This window comes from Myotis yumanensis, unplaced genomic scaffold, assembly GCF_028538775.1.
Source record: "Myotis yumanensis isolate MYYU_CA2020_CCGP unplaced genomic scaffold, mMyoYum1.0.hap1 SCAF_7, whole genome shotgun sequence".
Classification (NCBI taxonomy): Eukaryota; Metazoa; Chordata; class Mammalia; order Chiroptera; family Vespertilionidae; genus Myotis; species Myotis yumanensis.
In genome coordinates, this window is record NW_027223758.1 from 88,168,409 (window position 1) to 88,183,576 (window position 15,168).

Sequence of the window (15,168 nt, forward strand, 5' to 3'; positions counted from 1 at the left end):
ATTACAAAATTGTTCTTTCAAGTGATATGCTTCTCCACGCTCTGTGTATGTGACACAATATATAAGTGAATATACTATCCTTTACAGATAAGTATTTTATAATAACACCGAATATTCTCAAACACAACTAACATTACTTGGCACATAGTAAGAGCCCTAAAATGCTTTTGAATGATGGGTAAATAATTAAATAAATAATTGATAAATAGTTGGGTTGCAGATTAGGGAAAAGGAAGTGTTACTTATGGTTGGTCTTTTTTTTTTTTTTAATCATGTACCATAAAGTGTTCAGAGAAACTAAGTTTTAAATTAATCATGATCTTCAATTTTGCCTCTGTATTACCAACACAGAAAGCATTCTCTCTCTTGTGCTTGAGATGTTAATTTCTATTAAACATTTATAACCTGAAAAATAAATAATTGTCCTTAAAGAATATTATGAAAAATAGAGGACATCAGATATTATCCCTAAATGTAGGAAGATAAATTACTTTAAGTGAAGTAATTTAAGCACCATATGAAGCCCTAAGCACCATGACCTTTGACCTCTTCAACTTCAGTGACTTCTCTATCATTATCAAACTACCATCACTAATGACCAAAAGTAGAAATGCTCATAGATAAACGTATTAAGATAACATAAGTCCCATTTTTCATAATTTTCTATGCCTGTGAAATTTTGTCATACATTCTGACATCTTGCTTCCACTACTTAATAAATGTAAGAAGACTGAATTCATGCAAAGTATCTTCTCTGACCACAATGAAATGAAACTATAAATCAGTGATAGAAGGAAACTGGAAAATTCACAAATATATGGGAATTAAAGTATTTCTAAGAAAGAGAGAGAGAGAGAATGAACACAAGGGAAATTATAAAATAGTCTGATATAAATGTGAACAAAACACAGCACATGAAAACTTATGGGATGCAGCCAGAGCAGTGTCCATAGGAGAAATTAACAGCAGTAAGCATCCACATTTACTCACTATCTTAACTTTATGCCATATGAAACTAGAAGACAGGGGCAAGCTAAACCCAAAAGCAGAATGAAGGGAATGATAAAGATTACAGTGTGGAGATAAAATACTGTAGATAATAGGAAAACAATAGAGATAATAAAAGTAATTGAAAGTTGGCTTTTTGAAAAATGTAACAAAATTCACAAACATTTAGCTAGGCTGATTAAGAAAAAAAATGAGAAAAGTCAAACTACTAAAATCAGAGATGATTTTACCAGTGAAATGTGTCGTTGCTCTAAGGACTGAACCAGTGGCAGTTTCCTGGTTTGGTGTCAGACTGTAGGTACACAAGATACTAGCATTGGGGGAAGTTGGGTGAAGGGTGCAGGAGGAGCCTCCATCCCCAACCCCCTGGCCTGTACATTTATCTGCAACTTCCTATGGAAAAAGATTAAATGAAAAAGTTAAAGTAAAAAAGTTTATTTATGATGAGAATAAAAAAAATTACGTATATACCCTACACTCCCAAGCCTAAAGGAAAATCTTGTAGGAGTTACTGTTGTCTGTGCTAAATAATGAGATTTATTGTTTTCCCAGGAGGCAACTGCCTCCTATTGGTCTACGACTTGGGGAAAGGACTCCTTGCTCCTTAGTGTCTTCTCTTACCCCTCCTCCCACTGCTAACAGGACCTCCAGTCCTTCAGTTCTGCCTGATGACCAGGATAACCACCCTTCTGCTTAGTGTGACAGAAAAGAGAGATGGAGAGAGACGGGAGAGTGTTTATGTTACTAATTCATAAAGACAATAAAAATGGAATATTTTGACACTTATAATAAGACTAGCGGCCTGGTGCATAAATTCGTGCACATTGAAAGGAAATCAATTAGAAGAAATATTTTAATATCGCTATTCGCCCTTTCTCTATAATAGAGGTGTCAACCAAATTCGAGATTGACAATGACAGGTGGAAACACACGCGTGTGATTGGCACCAGCGAGAGCTTTATATGTATCTCGAATGTGCGAGTCAACTTAGCCTTTTATATGTATATAGATAAACTTGCTTAATTAGACCTGCTTTCTGATGTAGCTAAACTTTTTCTAGCCCAGTGAAGCACCCCAACTTTTCTTTCAGGTAACTGTCAGCAACACAGCAGTAAATATCAACTTGAAGCAGATTATTATTGTAGATCACGCAGGGAGAACAAAGGGTAAAATATTTAGCTGCAGCAGTGTTTCACTATATTCTGCGCAGTGAGAAAACCTGAAGTTATTGTTTCAAGGTCCACCATTTCTTACTTCTTTTCAGTCGGGTCAAGTTTCTAAGCTTTCTAAATCTCCATTTTCCGGCTAATGAAAAAAAAAAATAGGATTCCACTGCATCTGCTGTCTGTCTACTCCGGGACTTCTGTGAGGATCACATGAGATGAGGCACAGAAAACACTTCACAGACATTTGGTTAAAGTGTAAATGTTTCCACCTGGCTATAGAGGCTAGTCGCTAGGGAGAGGAAGCCGGTGTTGCTATGGGACGTCATTATCCTCAGCCCACAGCGACCCTTTCCGGGCTGGCCAGGGTGGGGTAGGGTGAGGGGAGTCTCAGCAGCGTTGGTTGCGATTTGGTGGACTGTCACTCCGGGTTGGTGGCGGGGTTGTGTCCCATTTGGGGGAAGCCGAGTGTTGCTTTGTCGGCCAGGTCTGCACTGCCCTTTCTCTATAAATGGCATGTGTGCGTCATGGCAGCTCCTGCGTTGAGCATCTGCTCCAGGCACGTGTCATAGCGACTGGTCGGACAGTGGGAAGGACACTTAGCATATTAGCCTTTTATATATATAGATAATAATGGTTATTCCTGAATGAAAAGGTTTCAGGTTATTTCATTTATTTTTATCTGTGTTTTCTGATTTTTTTACAAGACAGTATCTGAACAATAAAACCAGTAAAAGGTAGCAATTTTGTGTGGGTGACAAGGTAATGGTTTTATTTTGGTCCTGCTTACTGGAGTGCTGAAGTTGTTCTCTTCAGTAGCTTTTGTACATCCTCAGTATTTATGCCTTCAGGGGAAAGGAATCTCAGAAACTGTGCTCAACAGTAGACTGAGTATGGGAAGAAAATCGATATGAAGAACTTTTTATTTAAATAGAAGCTAAGTCTAAGGTCCTTTTTCTGATCTGTCTTTTGTCTGATTCTTTTAATTAGCCATTATGTGCATATGCTAGCAAAATATTTTTTTAATTTCTAGGTAATGGAACTATACAGACAAGTTCATGGAGAACTTCAAGATGCTATAGAAGACTGTGAAAAACTGAAATTGAAAATTATACAAAATAGAGAAGAAATGGAAAAAGATATTGAAAATGATGTAAAAAACATGGAAGCGTACAAGTAAGAATTTTTCACAAATTCTACTTATATAATTTAGAAGTAAAATATTAATTAAAATGTAATTTATATTCCTGTATGAAATTTTATATCAAGAGAAAGGAAAGAATCTAAATTACCCATATTATCTTATCAAGCTTTTATATAAATTAAAATATGTTTCTTTACAAGTATGAATCCACGTGTGTACAGGTTCCTAAAGCACCATTTTTTTCTGGTGACATTTTAAAGCTCTTTATACATCTTGCCAAATTGTGGATATGATATAGCAGTATAGATATCCCTGTTATCTGTGTGCAAAAGTGACTATTTAAAATTTTTTTTTCAACATGGGATATTATTTAAAACAAATTATATAGTCTTGTGTTAATTATAAACATAGCATCTAAGTATCTTAATTTCTATTTATTTGATTTCTAATAAAATGTAATATTTAAAAATATGTAGACTATGTATATACATATATATGTAATTTTTATTTTATTTTTGATATATTTATGTTTGATGATATTTCATCTAATTCCACTTGTTGTCTTTAAATTTTTTATGGTTCTGTGTATAGGAAAATTTCCTTTATTCAAATGGATCGATGATTTAGTATAGAAAAACTCATATTGTTTTATTTTTATTGAATTTATTGGGGGTGATTCTGGTTAACAAAATTATACAGGTTTCAGGTGCCCAATTCTACATGTGTTGTAGAAAAGCTCTTATTTATATACAACTAGAATTAAGTAAGCATAGCAAAATGAAGGAGACAAAATTTATTTATAAACCTGTGATCCAGATAACATCCATTAATTAAGATATTTTTATTTCCTCAGTCCTATGTCCATTTTAACACATGCTTAAATATAATCTATTATTTAATATATAAATTACTTTTGTAATTCATCTGATTTTTTATATCTTCATTGTCATTTAGCTAATATATTTTCTAGTTTTCATTGTGATTTCCTCTTTTACCCATGGTTATTAAGAAATATATTAAAAAGTTTTCTATGATGAATTTCTATTTTCTTCTTATTATTATTTTCCAGCTGAATTATACTTTGATCAGGGAACATTATGTAATTTTTTAAAATTATCTTTATTGTTGAAAGAATTACAGATTTCCCATTTTGACCCCCTCTGACCTACATCCCCCCAGGCCTTCACCTCACTATAGTCTGTGTCCATGGGTCATGCACAAATGCATATAAATTCTTTGGTTAATTTCTTCCCTCTGAAATTCATAAGTCTGTCTCATGCTTTTGTGTCTCTGGATCTATTTTGTTCATCAGATTATTTTGTTTATTAAATTCCACATATGAGTGACATCATGTGATACTTGTATTTCTCTGACTGGCTTATTTTGCTTAGCTTAATGCTCTCCAGGTCCCTCCAGGCTGTCTCAAAGGGTAAGAGATCCTTTTTCTTTACAGCTGCATAGTATTCCATTGTGTAAATGTACCACCAGTTTTAATTTTTGATCATTAAAAATTTTTTTCCTGTATTCCCGCATAATCATATCACTTTTATGGGTTTCAAATAAATCTCCCAGTTTATTATTTTATTTATAACTAGAGGCCCGATGCACAAAATTTGTGCACTTCAGGGAGAGGGTTCCCTCAGCCCAGCCTGTGCCCTCTCACAGTCTGGGAGTCCCATGATCGATTGCCCTGCAGAGGGAGGCCCCACCCACCTGCTGCTGCACCGCTGGCCAGGTAGCCTGGGCCTCCCTCTTTGGGGTGATTAATCACGGCGCTCCACGATCAATCACTCCAAAGAGGTAGGCCCTGCCCACCCGTCCAGGCCTCCGCAGTGGTTTGCCCCTGCAGAGGGAGGCCCCACCCACCCACTGCAGCCTGCCAGCCAGTGGCCTGGGCCTCCCTCTGCAGGGCGATTGTGGGGCGATGGCGGGACCCTAGACCAATCGCATCGTATCTGCCTTGGCTGGCCTGGCACCAGTGGGTGTCATAGCGTGGTCTTCTGGACTGTTGTTCCTGTGTTTGGCCGTTTGGTCAATTTGCATATTACTCTTTTATTATTATCGATATCTAAAAAAAGTTGGGGTTATCTGTAGATGATAACTTTGTCACTTTCTCACTGTACTTTTTCCAGATATTAAATTAGAACAACATCGCCTAAGGAGATTTTACATTTGGAATGTGTTTTCCACCGACCGGAGGAGAGAGAGGTTTATGGGGTTCACAGAGTAGTGCTGGTCCTTTCTGTGGGAAGTCACATAGGAACAAAGAACCCCTTGGCAATGACCTCTTTCAAATGAGCCTCTTGTTATCAAGGACAGTTTATCCCGTTTCACCTCAAAGACTGTGTGGCCCTTTCACGTTTACATCTTCTCTTTTAGTTTCTTTAAACATTTTTATCTTTATTTTTGCCATCACCATTTATCCCCCCCTGTACCCTCTTCCACCTCCACCCCCTCACTTGCAGTCATGCCCCCCTTTCTCTTTTTTTTTCTTGCTTTTCCATCCCTGTACTATCCAACATATGAGTCAGAGGTCTCTCACCTGAAATCAATTTAAACAAGTAGTTTATTTTAAATAATTTACAAATGTTTTATCTTTATTAAATTTAGTGGGGTGACATTGGTTAATAAAATTATGTAGGTTTCAGATATACATTCTATATTACATCATCTGTTTCTCTCAATTCATTTACATTGGAAACAAATACTACTGGCGAATATTTCTGGCTGTTTACCTTTGATATCTAGGTGGGACTTTTCAGGAGTTGCTTTGGGATGGGAGAACTCTCAAGAATACATGAATTTCATTGATTTACATTAAGTCAGAAGCTAATTTAAATATCCCTAACTTTAATATAATTTTCCTTTCAATGTAGATAAGATCACCGGTGTGTTTTTCCCTTAGGAGCCAGATGGACCAGCTTACCGTCATCTTTGATCACTACAGAAACTTGATTCAAAATGTGAACGAAAGCATCGAGAAGAATGAGGAGGCCATGATTGTCACCCGGCAGGAAGCACAGTCGTCCTCAGATGAATTATCTGCCTTAAGAAATACGGTGAGTTTTCATGTTTTAAAAAACAAAATGTACTGACTTTAGTTTTGGTTTCCTGTAGCCGCCTAACAAATTATCAGAATTTTAGCAGCTTCAAACAGCACTATTCATTATCTCCAAGTTTTTCGGGCCGCGGCTCAGCTGGTTGCTCTCCTGCAGGATTTCCAAGCCTGGACCCAAGGTGCCCCAGCCCTGCATTTCTTCCTGGAGGCTCCAGGACGAGTCTGCTTTCGGGCCCACTCGGTTTTGGCAGGATGCAGGTGCTCGGGTTGCAGAACTGAGGCGTTTGTTTCCTTAGTGCTGGTCAGCCGGGGATCAGCCTCTGTGTTTGTTTTTCTAAATATATTTTTATTGATTTCAGAGAGGACGGGAGAGGGAGAGAGAGATAGAAACATCAGTGATGAGTGAGAATCATGGATCGGCTGCCTCCTGCACACCACCTACTGGGGATCCAGCCCGCAACCTGGGCATGTGCCTCAGATGGGGACTCGAACCATGACCTCCTGGTTCATAGGTCAGTGCTCAACCCCTGAGCCACGTGGCCCATTCTGTGCTGGTTTTCCCCTGTTGGTAGTTTCTTTCAACTTTAAACCACGAATGGGGACCAAGTCCTGTCTTGTTTGGTATCACCCTGATCTTCCCTTGTGACTCATTTTTTCCTGTCTTCCTCTTCTGCCACATCTCATTTACTACAGTGAAAGGAAATAGTTGTAAAAGGAAGTGATAAAATGGTAAAAAGAAATAACAGTATCTTTAACAGGCAATAATATACACATTCTGGTTCCAATTTGCATTCCTACCTAGAGTTAAAACTGCATGTCTTTTTTGCCACTTTCTATTATCTCTCTTTAATTGTATCTGATTTAAAAAAAATAACACATAGTTATTAATGAGCTGAGCATATTTTAATGGCTTTTGGGAGGTCATTTGTATTTCCTTTTCCATGTAAAACCTGCTCATGACTTTTTCCCCTATATGTTGAGTGATTGCTTATTTTTTATTGATTTGTAAGAATTGGTTATTTATTGATACTAAATAGTTTAAAGTTACATATTTAAAAATATTTTCACCCAGTCTTTTTTCATGTCTTTATAACTTCTGATGAATGAAATTTCAGTGTTAATTTAGTAAAAGTTATAATAATTTTCTTTGAACTTTGTGATCTTCTGAACTTAAGAAATATTTTCTACCTCAGAGTAAAAAAAAATAATAACCTGTGTTATAATTTTGCAAATGTTTTGAAATTTTGCTTTTCATATTTACAGAGTGCTCTTAAATTAAGCCATGTTCAAAATAATCAAAATTGAGTTTTTTGTCATTCTATCTTTTATGTACAAGTTTGTAAATAATAAACTATCTCTTGAATTTTAGGAATGTATATTTCACTTGCCAGGTGTGAAGCAGAATCAATATGAAATTCATTTATGGGTAGGGTGTGAAGAGAGGTTCTAATCTTTTTTCCTTTTTTATTGAATTTATTGGGTGACATCTATATATATAAAAAGCCAGCGACCAGAATGCCGGAACGACTGGAATGACCAGTTGCTATGATGCCCACTGTGGCCTGTCAACCAGCCCAATCGGGGGCAGGACTGGCCTGCCAACCTCCTGTGGTCCCTCCCCCCAGCTGGTCCTGCCCCCACTCGTTCCCCCCTACCCCGATTGCGGGTGGGGCTGGCTGGCCAATCACCTGTGGCCCCTCCCCCCCTGCCAGCTCAGCCTCAGTCAGACCCTATTGGGGCAGGCTGGCCAGACCCCACCCATGTATGAATTCATGCACTAGGCCTCTAGTCCTATATAATAAAAGGGTAATATGCAAATTGACCCTAACAGTGGAACGACCGGAAATGATGCAAGAGCTGCCCCCCTGGTGGTCAGTGCACTTCCACGGGGAGCACCGCTCAGCCAGAAGCCGGCTTATGGCTGGACAATGCAGCAGCAGTGGCAGGAGCATCTCCCACCTCCATGGCAGCACTAAGGATGTCTGACTAATGACTTAGGCCCCAGGGCTCCCAGTCTGCCAGAAGGATGTCTGACTGCCAGCTTAGGCCCGATCCCCTGGGGAGCAGGCCTAAGCCAGCAGGTGGACATCCCTTGAGGGGTCCTGGACTGTGTGTGAGAGGGCGCAGTCTGGGCTGAGGGACACCCCCTGAGTGCACGAATTTTCTTGCACTGGGCCTCTAGTTGGTTAATAAAATTATATAGGTTTCAGTTATACAAATCTGTAATACATCATCTGTATGTTGTATTAGAGGCCTGATGCATGAAATTCATGCATGGGTAGGGTCCCTAGGCCTGGCCTGCGGGATGATTGGGGGGCCCCCGCTGGCACCCACGTTGGCCGGCCTGGCGCCACCTGCTTGCCAGACCTGCCCCCCACTGCCACCACTGGTTGCCTCCCACAGAGGCGATTGGGGGGCAGCACCAGCCCACTCACCAGCCAGCCCTGTCCCCTGCCACCGCTGGTTGTCTCCCTCTGCAGGGTAACCGGCGGGGCAATTGAGGGGCCCACCCTGGTACCTGCCTTGGCTGGCCTGGTGCCTGTGGGGCTAGGGGCAGCTCTTGCATTGAGTGTCTACTCCGTGGTGGTCAGTGTGTCATAGCGGCTAGTCATTCCACTGGTCTTCTGCTGTTTGGTTGATTTGAATATTAAGCTTTTATTATATAGGACTATTTGTTTACTACTACAAGTCAGGTCTCCTTCCTTCACTATTTACTCCCCCTTTACCCTTGCCTACCTCCCCCACCACTCTTTCTCTCTGGTAATCACCATACTGTTGTCTGTGTCTATGCGGTGTATATTTTTTTCTTTATTCCTTCATCTTTTTTACCCAGCTCCCAACCCCCTTCCCCTATAACAGCTGTCAGTCTGTTTTCTGATAACTCTCTTCTCTATGAGTTTGTTTATATTTTGTTAGTTTATTTTGTTCCCTAGATTTCACAAATGGTACTTGTTTTTTTTCCAGCTGATGGAAAGGGAGACTGGATTCTAAAATCTAATATGACTCGTTTCATAGCCTAGCATAAGGTCTTTCATAGAGAATGTTCTATGTGTAATACTATTTTGGAGAGACTTTTGTTGTTGTTGTTGTTGTTTGTGTGTGTGTGTGTGTGTTTGTTAATCTTCACCTGAGGGTACTTTTCTGTTGATTATTAGAGGGAATAGAAGGGAGTGGAGAGAGACAGAGAGAGAGAAACTTCTATGTGAGAGAGACACACATCGATTGGTTGCCTCCTGCATGCATCCTGACCAGGGCAAGGGATTGAGCCTGCAACCTAGGTATGTGCTCTTGACCAGAATCGAGCCTGGGACCCTTCAGTCTGCAGGCTGACACTCTATCCACTGAGCCAAAACAGCTAGGGCTTTGGAGAGACTTTTTAAAAAATATATATATTTTATTGATTTTTTTACAGAGAGGAAGAGAGAGGGATAGAGAATTAGAAACATCTATGAGAGAGAAACATCGATCAGCTGCCTCCTGCACACCCCCTACTGGGGATGTGCCCACAACCAAGGTACATGTCCTTGACTGGAATTGAACCTGGGACCTTTCAGTCCACAGGCTGACGCTCTATCCACTGAGTCAAACCAGTTAGGGCTGGAGAGACTTTTTGTACTGGGTGAGCTTTATATTAAGTCAGATACAGACATCCTTGCAAGTGGAGTCTTCAGAAAAGCCACCAGCAGGTCAATTAACGATAATTCTCATGGCAGGAAGCTTTGAAAGCCTCCCAGTTTTGTTCTGCTTCTGGTGGCCACCTGAATGCTGGTGTTCTCCACAAATATGGAACGGTATTTCCCAAGGCTACCAAGGACCAAAGGAGGGAGGGATTGGAACAAATTAAAACAACACAAGGGGGACCCTTTCCCCCCACCCACATGGGAGTCTGTACTTGTTCTTCAGTAAATCTCCACCTTTGCCATACAAAAACAATACAAAAACAAAACACAGAGCTCATACTTCTTAATAAGGTCAGGCTGGTTTTCTTGAATAAGTGCACCTCAGGTTGCTGACAGCCTTTAGTTAATCTCCATAGTTCTGAGAGTTCATTTTGACATTTTTTTTGGCCAGTTTTCTCATTACCCTTATGGAGGAGAATTTTTAGGTGTTCTTATTCTGCCATTTTAATTGATGCCCGTCACTAGACTTATATCTTGGAATGTTAGACTCTTAGTTCACATTTTCAACAGTCTTACTTTTCCTTCAGTCTTGCTTGTGCTGTCAAACATGTCAACAGGTCTTTTTGGTGTACTTGGCAAGGTAACATTCTCTTTTAGCCCAAGATTATACAGACAAACTCATATTGATTATTTTAATATTTTGTATTGTTTTGTTTTGCATTTAAATTTTATTTATCTGAAATTTAGTTTGTAATAATGTGAGTTTAATGTGCACTAAAGAGACCGCTTTAGTTTTTTAAAATAGATATTATACATTATTCCAGTTCCATTATTTAAAGTAAATGATTCCTCTCTTACTGAATTCAAATACCACTTTTAAAAATACTAATTCAGATCTATTTTTGGCTCCAGTTTTTTTCCTCTGATCTTTATTATGATACCAAAAAACAAATAGTGCTTTATTCTAATGGTATTGTATGATGTTTCTAATATCTGGTAGCAAGTTTCCAACATAATTTTTATTTTTCATATACCTCTTGACTAGTCATCTATACTAATTTCATTTCATGCAGTTTGAAAAATAATATTTCTAGAGTGCTTTGCATTAATTTTGGGTTAACTAACATTGTATTTTATTAGGCCTTTGATTGACATGCCATGTTTTTTAATGTGGGTCTTGATTTAAACTTTTAAATAAAAATCTGTGTTTGCTTTACATAAGTCTTCTCTTTTGTATTGGATTTATTATAAAATTTCGTATATTTTTGACCAAATTTTTTAAGTATTTTCACTATGTTTTTTTAAATATGTTTTTATTGATTTTTAGATAGAGAAGAAGGGAGAGTGAGAGAGAAAAAGAAACATCAATGATGAGAGAGAATCATTGATTGGCTGCCTTCTGCACGTCCCCTACTGGGGATCCAGCTACAACCCAGGCATGTGCCCTGACCCAGAATTGAACCCCGGACCTCTTGGTCCATGAATGACACTCAATCTATTGAGCCACACTACCTGGGTATCACTATGTTTTTAGTAGCTTATTTCTCTTATAGATAAGAGCTATTATCTTATATTTGTACAAGGGCATTTTACCGAAGTCATTTGCTATAGTTTTGGTTAGAATCTCTGTTAGATATTAAATCAGATAATCTAAATTTGTATACATGTTACCTATTCACATTCAATATTATAATAGTAACATTTGATTCCATTCAATTGCATTTAGCTAAACTTTCACAAAAAATGATTAATAGTAATGTTGGCAAAACATAAGCTATTCTCATTTGTTTGTTCAGTGGGCATGCACTTAGCATTTTATGATTTATTTTGATGTTTGCTGTTGATTTTTTATATTTGGGTAGTTCTTCCTTGTTCTAGTTTAAAAATTACAGAAACTACATGGTGAAAGTCAAATTGCTGTTTGGTGAACTGTAGGCTCTATTCATGTTATTTTCTGCTTTAATTTGTTGATGTGATGAACTATGACTTAAATGAACAAATCTTTATCTATTCTTACAACATAACTAAATACATTTTATTTTGTCATGATGAATTATTCATTTTTGCACTGTTAGACTTGATTTTCTATATTTTATTCTGAATCTTTAATATATAAAAAACAGCCTATGGTATTATTTTATACTATTTTAATCAATATTTATTAACTTATGATAACTGCATAAAGTTAAATATAATCTATTTCCTATTTTACAAAATAATGTAATTCGCCACATTAATTTATTTTTGTGTACATTTTCTCTTAGCTAGAAGATTTGAAAAGAATTTATGATCAACTAATCTGGAGGAAAAAAAATTATGAAAGTGAATATGAGGAAATGCTTCAGAGTTTTCGTTCTTCAGTAAGTTGACCTTGTCAACTTCCCTCTGGATTTCCATTCTCAATTCCCAAACATTAACTTATGCAACTAAAGTAATCTTATTATTTTATATATTATTTATTTTTGAGATACATAAATATGTACAAATGATTCTTTTATTCTTTTCTTAAAGAAAAAAGCATGGGACAATGAGCTTGCTGATGTCACAAAAGATTTTTCAGATCTTTCAGTGGTATATAATAAATTGACAGAAGAAAATAAAAAACTTGAGATGGATATTGAAACTACAGCAGATTCAATCCGTGAAAGGTAATTCTGAAAACATAATTTTTATTTGTATGTAACATACCTAATCTACACTAGTAAAAGACAAAGATGCTAATTGACTGTACCTTTGCTTCACCCTAAGCCACACCCACCAGCCAATTAGAGTGATTATGTGCAAATTAACCCAACCAAGATGACGGCCGGCAGCCACGGAGCTGGAGCAAGCAGGAGGCTTGGTTGCCCGGGCAATGGAGGAAGCAAAGCTTCCCTCCTGCCCTGAGCAGGCTGTGGCCTCCGCTAATGGCAACAAAGTTTCAATTATAGAAGAGAAATAAATCCCAGATACCTGCTTCCAGCCAGCCTCCACTGGGAGCTTGGGTGGCTGGGGGTTGTGGCCAGCCTGCAAACAGCCATCAGCCCCTCACCCAGGCTGGCCATACCCCCATGGGGTGAGGGTCCCCACTGGGGGGCTTAGGCAGCCTGAAAACGGCCCTCAGCCCCTCACCCAGACTGGCCAGGCACCCCAGTGGGGACCCCCACCCTGAAGGGGGTGTGGCCAGTCTGAAAACAGCCATCAGCTCCTCATCCAGGCTGGCCAGGCCCCCCAGTGGAGACCCCCATGCCGAAGGGGCTGTGGCCAGCCCTCAAACAGCCATCAGCCCCTCACCCAGGCTGGCCAGGGACTCCTATATAATAAAAAGGTAATATGCAAATTGACCCTAACAGCAGAATGACTGGGAATGACTGGTCACTATGACACACACTGACCACCAGGGGGCAGATGCTCAATGCAGGAGCTGCCCCCTGGTGGTCAGTGCACTCCCACAGAGGGAGAGCCGCTGAGCCAGAAGCTGTGCTCGCTGCTTCTTAGCGCTGCCTCAGAGGCAGGGGAGGCTTCTGCCACCACCTCTGGGCTCATGGCTGGCGAGCGCAGCTGTGGTTTCTGGAGCCTCTCTCACCTCCACAGCAGCACTAAGGACCTCTCGGGGATGTACGCCTACCAGCTTAGGCCTGCTCCCAAGCTGACAGGCAGACATCCCCCAAGGGGTTCTGGACTGCAAGAGAGCGCAGACCCCCCCCGCCCCCACCCCCCGCCCCCAGTGCACAAGTGTTGTGCACCGGGCCTCTAGTATCTATCCTATATAATAAAGAGGTAATATGCAAATTAACACTCATGCCCTCACAAGATGGCTACCTATGACAAGGCTAGCAGGGTGGTTAGTGAGGGACTATCAGGCCAGCAGTGGGGGGCAATTAGGTTGGCATGGGGGGGTAGTGAGGGGCAACTAGGCCAGCGGGGGGCAGTTGTGGGCAACCAGGCTGGCGGGGGAGGGCAGTTAGGGGTGATCAGGCTGGCAAAGGGAGTATTTGGAGTGAACAGGCCAGCACGGGGGGAAGTTAGGGGCAATCAGGCCAGCACGCAGTGGCAGTGAGGGGTGATAAGGCTGGAAGGGGGGGCAATTAGGGGTCACCAGGCAGGCAGGCAGGTGAGTGATTAGGAACCAGTGGTTCAGGATTGTGAGAGAGATGTCCGACTGCCGGTTTAGGCTCGATTTTTTTTTTTTTTTAAAGAATAACATTTTTTTATTAACATGATTTGTGAAAACACATAGGGTAGAACAGTTCAAGGAAGGACACAGACAGTGCCCTATTTTAGGTCCCAAATTTCTTCTTTTTGATGGGTGGTGGGAGTTGAGCGATGATGTCATCCAGGGGCCTTTCTACTGCCACCAGTGTTCTTTCATCCAAAAGATCCATGAAGAGTAGAGGCTTATATATCTTAGAAATTTTAAAGGCATGGGCTGTACGCCTCCTGATGACATCTGATTCATTTGTGGGAGGAAGTGGATTGTATAGTAAGGTTTTGTCATTTGGAAGAGGCAATGACTTGTCGATGATGCAGAACATGTAGGCATCGTGGAGAAGAATGTGCATTGGTCTCTTGGGCTGAAAACTGATGTGTGTGATTGGAGTATCCCTTTGGAGCCAAAGGTAATGAAACCCCTGCTTCTGGGTGGTCCGGCTTCACTCTGTATACTGTTTGTCTGGAATGCTATATTCAAATATCTGCTGGCCAGAATGAGGGATGACCAGGTTGTTGGTTTTGGGGGCTATGGCCAGAGCAGTCACAGGGAAATTGTAAGCATGAACTGTGCAGTGAAGCTTTAGACGTTTCACATTACACACATGGACTCCAGCACTGGTGCCCGATGCAGCTAACCAATTCCCATCTGGACTGACCTTTAAAAGACACATGGACTCCACTGTCCCTGACTGAGCCTGAAAAGTATGCAGGTGCTTGAAGCTTCCTTCCAACAGCCGAACGATATGCAGAGACCCTTGATTTGAAGCCACAAAGAGCTTTGTTGAATCTTCAGAAAACAAAATCTGAACAACAGAGCGAAGTAATGCTGGCATTTTGGAAACCCTGTGGAGGCTCATTGTGCATGATTTTTGTGCACTGTGCCTCTAGTATATATATAAAAGCCTAAGTGACCGTTATGACCGGCCAACCAGCCGACTGGCAGTAGCAATGATGCACACTGGCAACCCAGAGGGCAGATGCTCA

General features: G+C 40.2%; 1 protein-coding gene across 1 annotated transcript in view; it reads left to right on the top strand.

The window, feature by feature from the left end:
- The window catches only part of CCDC178 (coiled-coil domain containing 178), a 231,522-nt gene that overhangs the window by 28,116 nt on the left and 188,238 nt on the right, over positions 1-15,168 (top strand). The window contains exons 9-12 of the mRNA XM_070419519.1: positions 3,205-3,347; positions 6,221-6,374; positions 12,258-12,353; positions 12,505-12,641. Coding sequence (XP_070275620.1) covers positions 3,205-3,347; positions 6,221-6,374; positions 12,258-12,353; positions 12,505-12,641 — 530 coding nt within the window. The remainder of the gene's footprint in view (positions 1-3,204; positions 3,348-6,220; positions 6,375-12,257; positions 12,354-12,504; positions 12,642-15,168) is intronic.